The sequence below is a fragment of the Maniola hyperantus genome, chromosome 25, assembly GCF_902806685.2.
Source record: "Maniola hyperantus chromosome 25, iAphHyp1.2, whole genome shotgun sequence".
Lineage (NCBI taxonomy): Eukaryota > Metazoa > Arthropoda > Insecta > Lepidoptera > Nymphalidae > Maniola > Maniola hyperantus.
The window spans coordinates 2602218-2610110 of record NC_048560.1 but is presented as its reverse complement, the minus strand read 5'-3'; the positions used below and the strand labels follow the sequence as shown (position 1 = coordinate 2610110).

General features: G+C 49.7%; 1 protein-coding gene across 1 annotated transcript; it reads right to left on the bottom strand.

Annotated features, from left to right (window-relative positions):
- Positions 1-1001: 1001 nt before the first annotated feature.
- Positions 1002-6437, bottom strand: LOC117993963 (uncharacterized). The gene has a single exon (XM_069507335.1). The coding sequence runs from the start codon at positions 6435-6437 to the stop codon at positions 1002-1004; it is 5436 nt and encodes a 1811-aa protein (XP_069363436.1).
- Positions 6438-7893: the final 1456 nt, after the last annotated feature.

The following is a 7893-nucleotide window of genomic DNA, read 5'->3' as shown; positions in this document are numbered from 1 at the left end:
TTATTTTTATGCAGCATAGTTTTGTGCGCTTCTGCACATCTCACTATGCTGGATTGGTTGGAATTCTTCAGGAAAACACTTGTTGAAGCACTATTTTCTTTATTCCTTAGGTACTGCTACCGCTAGGTCTGGAGGAGAACTGTACCGGCATACAAAACCGGGCCAGTATTTATTTGAAAATCCCATAAAAAAAGTAGACCATCTGATTGGCTGGCCAATCAGAGGATCTTTACATTGACCAATCAGGAGAAAGCAAGCTCGAGAGGTGTGGCCTACTCAGAGGGGTCTTTTCGACTCCGGGCTATACCGTAGTGAGAGCCGCGCCTCTCGCTCTATAATTATTCCTATCCCTTTCTACAACTATCTCGTTCTTTCACTGTTGCTATCTCTATCTACGCTATTTCTCTTGCTCTCAACTATTGCTTTCTCTGTCTACTTTTATTTCCTATCTCTGTTTATTCGTAAAATCTTTATAAAAGGCTATTAAATTTACATAGTAAAATCTTAACAAATCCTAACATACTACGCTACTGTTTATATTCAACCTTGCTAAACATAAGTCTATGTCCTACACCCTAATATCTATTAACTATCTTTATTAAGTTACATGCTAAACATACTATAAAAATCCTATTATAACTATTAAACTATTAATTGTCAATCAATACACACACTAGGCACTATATCGTCCCGCACATCCTCCCGCCGTGCGATTATGTCGCATTGTCTGTCGGTGCGGGCGCGTCGTCCGTCGATACAGGCAGGATCACCAGCTTCCTCACCGGCCGTCGCAGCACTCCGCCTTTGGTCCGGATGTCCACTGCGCGCACGACGTTGTCTGGTCCTGGATACGTTGCGATGACTCTGCCTCGGATCCACACGTTTCGGGGCAGGTTGGCGTCGACGACTTGCACCAGGTCGTTGCTCTGGATCGCTGGGCCTCGTCCATGCGGCTCCCGCCGGTTTTGGAGTTCCGGCAGGTACTCCTTCACCCAGCGCGTTCAGAAGATGTCGGCCAATCGCTGCGAAGCTCGCCACGTAGATCTGGAGACCGCATCCTCTTCGTCGAATGTACCTGGCAGCGGTACACGTCCTGGACCTCCCAGCAGGAAATGGTTCGGTGTCAGCGCTTCTGGATCATCTGGACTGACTGAGACGTGAGTCAGTGGTCTGCTGTTGACTGTATATTCCACTTCGGCCAGCAGGGTGGAGAGGACCTCTTCTGTAGGATGGCGTTCGTGGAGTGTTGCTGTCAGCGCCGTCTTCACGGAGCGCACCAGTCGCTCCCAAGCTCCGCCCATGAACGGCGCCCCGGGTGGAATGTAGCGCCAGGAGATTGTCTTCTTGGCTGCTTCCTCTGCTGTTGCTTCGTCGAGTGCTTGACGCAGCTCCTTGTCTGCTGCTTTCAGGTTGCTACCGTTATCTGACCAGACTTCAGTTGGAGTTCCTCGTTTCGCCATCATTCTCCTCAGTGCCATCACCGCCGAGTCTGCGCTGAGTGAGCCGGCGATTTCAAGGTGTATGGCCCTCATGGTCAGGCAGGTGAAGATGGCCACCCATCTCTTCTGTCTTGTTCGGCCGACGGTCACGGAGAGAGGCCCGAAGTAGTCTACCCCGGTGAATGTGAAGGGACGTCTGTGATGAGCTAGGCGGCATCCTGGCAGGTCTCCAGTCCTGGGGTATGGCGGCTTCTGAGTCTTCATTCGGCAGAAAAGGCAGCGTCGTATGACCATTCTTGTTACAGGTCTCAGGCGTAGCACCCAGTACTGCTGTCGGCACTCGTTCACTGTCGTCTCGACGCCGGCGTGGTGAAGCTGCTGATGCACTGCATTCACCCAGAGTCTGATTGTCGAGTGGTCACCGTCGAGCACCATTGGACTCTTCAGATGTTCTGTTATGCCTTCTGTTGCTTGAATTCGGCTTCTCAGTCTGATGGTGTTGTTGACGTACTCGACGCTCAGCTGGTGTAGGCGGCTCTCCTTGTTCAGTGTCTTGCTATTTTTCAAGGCTTCTATTTCTTCTGCGAAGGAGTCCTCTTGAGATGAGCGCATCAGGAGTTCTTCGGCTCTTCGGAGATGTTCTGCAGTGACTGGGAGAAACTTCCTGCTGGACGATGATATTGTCTTCACTGTTGGTTTCTGTTTCGTCGCAGGCTTGTTCGTCTTCTTCCAGTTTGGGTCCTTTTCTGTGTTCTTTCTTGTCCTTCTGTAGTTGACACTCTGTTTGGTGGCTCTACAGAGTTCGATGAACTGCAGAACTCGAGCTGTGGTGTACCGGAGTCTGTCCCAGTTTGAGAAGCGGGACACCTCAGGTAAGGCTTGTGAAAGCTTCGGCTTGCTTCTGTCTATGACATGGTGTATTCTCTCTTCGCCAGAAGGTTCTTCTTTTTCTGTAGACACTTCGACGGGCCATTGGTCTTCTGCCTCGTAGAGAAAGTCGGGTCCCTTGTACCAGCGGTGCTTCTCGTCGAATGATGTTGGCACGTCTCGCGTAGCGTCGTCTGCTACGTTCAGCTTCGTTGGCACCCAGCGCCACTCGTTGACTTTGGAAGACTCTTCTATTGCAGCCAGGCGATGTGCTACGTAGGGCTTGTATGAGCGTGCTCCTGTTCGGATCCAGGTGAGTACGGTCTTGCTGTCTGTCCAGAACACCTTGCAGTCTGGTTTTCTCTCGTGCTCTTCTATGACTGTTTCGGCGAGTCTTGTACCCATCACTGCTGCCTGGAGCTCCAACCTCGGGATGGACGTCAACTTCAGCGGCGCAACCTTCGCTTTGGCCATGATGAGCGATAGGCTGACTTCACCATCCGGTGTCACTGTCCTCCAGAAGACGACTGCTGAGTAGGCTGCTTCGCTTGCATCGGTGAACACGTGTAGCTGGATTGAAGTGGCGTCGTTGTACTGTAGGTAACGCCTTGGGATTGCCACGCTGCTGAGGTTCTTCAGATGATTCATCCAGTCTTGCCACTGCTCAGCCAGGTCTTCATCTATTTCGTCATCCCACGACGTGCCTCTTCGCCATACTTCTTGCAGCAGCTGTTTCGCTCTTATGGTGACAGGTGATGCGAGCCCGAGCGGATCGAAGAGTGACATGACCACTCGCAGCGCTTCTCTCTTCGTCGGTGTCTTCCCACTGATGAGTGTTGGTGCGACGCGTGCCAAGTTGAGGTTGAAGGTGAGTTCGTCTGTGTTGAGCTTCCAAATGACACCCAGCACCCTTTCTGTCTTCTCTTCTGGCTTGTAGAGTTCCATGTCTTCTGTTGGTTCAACTTCGCCCAGTGCTTCTAACAGTTGAGGCGAGTTCGACTTCCATTGTTTCAACTCAAAGCTGGCCTTTGAGTGCACTTCGCGTACTGACTTCGTGATGCGTACTGCTTCTTCGAGGTTACTGAAGCTGTCCAAGTAGTCGTCCACGTAGTGCTTCTGTACGATGGCAGCTGCGGCTTCAGGGTGAGCTTCTTTGTGCTGTTCAGCATTCAAGTTCTTGATGTAAATTGCTGTAGATGGAGAACTTGATGCACCGAAGATCAACGAAGTCATTCTATATTCTTCAGGTGGTTGGCTGTCTCTTCGTTCCCCTCGCCACAGATAGCGCAGTGCGTCCCTGTCTTCAGCTCGCAGCTTGACTTGCATGAACATCTCCTTGATATCCGCTGTGACTGCTACTGTGTGTTGCCGGAATCGCATGATGACGCCAGGCAATGACTGCAGGAGATCAGGTCCTTTGAGTAGCATGTCGTTGAGAGCTACTCCTTTTGTTTTCGCTGCTGCGTCGTGTACCACTCGGAGCTTCTCAGGCTTCATCGGGTTGATCACTGCGAAATGTGGCAGGTACCATGTCTTGCCAGCAGTCTTCTGTTTCGGAGCGAGTTCAGCATATCCTTTTGAGATGAGAGCTTCCATCTGTTCTGTGTACTTCTGTTTCAGCTTGGGGTCTCGATCGATCTTCTTTTCTATGTTGTGAAGTCGCTTCAGTGAGTTGTGGTAGTTGTCCGGGAACGTAACATCTTCTTTGCGCCAGAGAAGTCCTGTTTCATATCTTCCATCTTCCTGTTTGGTAGTGGTCTTCTCCAGGATACGAAGTGCTTGTTCTTCTGGATCTGTCTTCGGTTTCTTCGGCTGTATGCAGAGTGCGTCCATCTCGAAATACTGCTTAACGAGGCTGTCCAGGTCGTCTTCTGTTCCCTCTGTGACGTGCGATACGAAGTCGATGCTACGTCCGGCGGCGCGGCTCTGGCTGCCGTGTAGCACCCACCCCAGCGGTGTGAGAGAGGCTACTGGTTGATTGCTATTTCCTCTTCTCACTTCTGTTGTCAGCAGGAGGTGCCAATTATCTTGACCGATCAGGACTCGAGGCTTGATGTCTGCATATACGAGGTAGTCGCGGATGTCTGCCAGGTGTGTGCAGCCGTCCACCAACTCTCTTGAAACCCGTTGCGATGACACTTGAAGGTTCTTCACTATTCGTGCTTGTATACGTTCTTCATGATCGTTGAGACCTCTCAGCTTGATGTTCACTCTTCTTGAGGCTGACTCTGATGTCTTCATGACGTTGATAGTTTCTATCTTCAAGGGATCGATGGGTCCTGTTGCTCCGATGAGTTCGGCTATGCTGTTGTCTATCAATGTCACTGTTGACCCGTCGTCCATCAAGGCGAATGTGTTGAGAGCTCCTTTGGGCCCCTCAACTTGCACTGGAATAATCTTCAGATAGGATTGTTTCTTCTGTATAGTCCACGCCGAGTTGATAATTTCTGTGATTTCGACGCCTTCTTTCTTCTCCGGTGCCTTGGTGTAGTGCAGCATCTTGTGGTGAAAGTATTTGCAGCTGTTGACGCCACACGCCTTGACCCGGCAGTTGTGTGTTCTGTTTCTGTACCGAAGACATCGAAAACATAGGCGTTTGGACTTGGCTATGTCCCATCTTCCGTTTGCATCCGCATTCTTAAATTGTTCACAATCGCTTGCCCCGTGCTCTCCTTCACAGATGGCGCACTTGGGTGTATACTGTTTTTCTGATACGTTGTGAATTTTCTGCGGTCTTCTGTGTTGCGTGGCAGGCGCATGTGATGTATGTGGCGCCACTTGTTCAGGAAGCGCGTACGGCCCGCACAGCTCCGCTTCTCTCTTGAGGAACTTCTCCATCTTCATCAGTTCCGGATCTTCTTTCGGCTGTAGCACTGCGAAGTCATAGTATCTATAGCGCAGCGTAGGTGTGAGCTTGTCCACGACTGTCTTCGAAACCTCCGGGTTGAACATGTAGTTCACGCAGCTGAGTGTCTTCAGAGTCGCGACCACATTGGAGACCTTTGTCGAGAAGATGCAGATGTCGCGCGGTGACTCGGTAAGGCGCGGCAATCCACGTAGAGCTTCTATCTCCATCATAGCGATGGATTCTGGTCTTCCGAATCTGGATTCCAGTGTCTTCATTACTTCTGTTGGGTGCGCGCTGGTGATGAGAAGACCTTCAACTGCTTCTTTCGCTCTTCCCTTCAAGTTTCTTCTTAGACGATTTGTGTTTTCTATTGTGGTGAACATGCTTTCTGTTTCATAGTATGCGGCGCGGAACGGTAGCCATTCCTGATGTGATCCTCCGAAGATGGGCAGCTCGATGAACTTCGGGCGTCGTGCTGCTTTGACGGCGAGCGTGATGGCTTCGGCGAGTTCTGTTAGACCCGGTTGCACTCCCGCCGGTGACTGAAGTGGATTCTGGTGCTTCTGTTGTCCCGTGCTGTTGACCACTGGTTCTATAGGGTAGTGTGGCTCGCTGGTGATCGCTAGCGCGGGGCGTGGGGGCTGTGACTCCAACCAGTTGCCCACTCGTTCGCTCGTCTCGGCTCCGGAGTGGATGGATGCACCATCATCTTCTATTTCATCTTCTGTTTCTTCAGCTTCCATGGCGGCGATGCGGGCAGCGGCTAGTTCGACCTGAAGACGTAGCAGTTCTTCCTTGGCCTTCGCTATTCTATGCGCCTTGCTGCGGCTGTGGGTCGACCCCTCCCCCTTCTTGCTAGGAGGGAGTGGTACTTCTTGCGGCTTGACAGTCCTCCTCCTCTTCTGGATGGCCGACGCTTCTCTAGCCTGGCTACGCCCCTGTTCTATAGCGGAGGCCTCCACGGCAGCGGGGGGCCCCAACTGTGTCGCATCGGCGGGCAGTGCCAACGCGACGGTGGTAGGCGCAGTCATCTGTGAGGCGGCGGCGGTTGCAGTCATCTCTCTGACTGACGCGGAGGAAGGCACGGCGGACGTCGATGTCTCGGAGGGTGGCACGGCCGTCGACCTGGATGTCGCGGAAGTGTCTGTTGCCGCCCTCGACGCCGTTCGCTCCGACACTGTAGTTTCTGTTGCGGCGGTGGTAGCAGTATCCTCTGATGTGGCCGGAGACTCTTCTTCTGTTGAAGCCTTGCGGTTCTTGAGCTCCTGCCGTGTCACTGGCATATTTTCCGAATTCGATGAATATTCTTCAATTTTCCCGATTTTCCAACGTATCCGGCTCGAAGGACCATTCAATGTGCGCTTCTGCACATCTCACTATGCTGGATTGGTTGGAATTCTTCAGGAAAACACTTGTTGAAGCACTATTTTCTTTATTCCTTAGGTACTGCTACCGCTAGGTCTGGAGGAGAACTGTACCGGCATACAAAACCGGGCCAGTATTTATTTGAAAATCCCATAAAAAAAGTAGACCATCTGATTGGCTGGCCAATCAGAGGATCTTTACATTGACCAATCAGGAGAGAGCAAGCTCGAGAGGTGTGGCCTACTCAGAGGGGTCTTTTCGACTCCGGGCTATACCGTAGTGAGAGCCGCGCCTCTCGCTCTATAATTATTCCTATCCCTTTCTACAACTATCTCGTTCTTTCACTGTTGCTATCTCTATCTACGCTATTTCTCTTGCTCTCAACTATTGCTTTCTCTGTCTACTTTTATTTCCTATCTCTGTTTATTCGTAAAATCTTTATAAAAGGCTATTAAATTTACATAGTAAAATCTTAACAAATCCTAACATACTACGCTACTGTTTATATTCAACCTTGCTAAACATAAGTCTATGTCCTACACCCTAATATCTATTAACTATCTTTATTAAGTTACATGCTAAACATACTATAAAAATCCTATTATAACTATTAAACTATTAATTGTCAATCAATACACACACTAGGCACTATATCGTCCCGCACAAGTTTTTGAATTATCGTGCAAAATGTCGAAAAAAATACGACCATAGTACGGAACCCTTCGTTGCGCGAGCCTGACTCGCACTTGGCCGGTTTTTTTTTAATATCTACCTACATATTGTAAGTAAATATGGGTACTTTAAACTAGTTACATCTTGAACAAACTATATGTCTTCGGTTTTTAATATCAATGGTTCAATGGATTTGTAGCTTATTATTTAGTACTGATTTCATAAAGGAGTGTTATTAGGTGGTAGTTGGAGTGGTAATGGTAGAGCATGGCTTCTGGGCGACCGTTTTTAAGGTTCCGTACCTGAAAGGTGCCAACGGGACCCTATTACTTTAAAAAAAAACAGATTCAAGCCGTTGACTGCAATCTCACCTGGTGGTAAGTGGCGATGCAGTCTAAGATGGAAGCGGGCTAACCTGGAAGGGGTGTGGCAGTTTTTAATAAAATTTTATAATTTTAAAATTCCAAATCCCTGCCAGGAATCGAACCCAGGACCTCCCACTAGAAAGACCATAGCGTTTACCACTGCGCCAGGGAGGTCGTCAAAGCCTCTGCTGTCCGTCCGTCTGTCCATCCGTCTGTCTCTCAGTGGGCTGTATCCCATAAACTCAATTCAATTCAACTCTCATAGATAGAGAGTTGAAATTTTCACAGACTGTGTATTGCCGTAATAACGACAAAATACGAGTATTATAAAAAACCA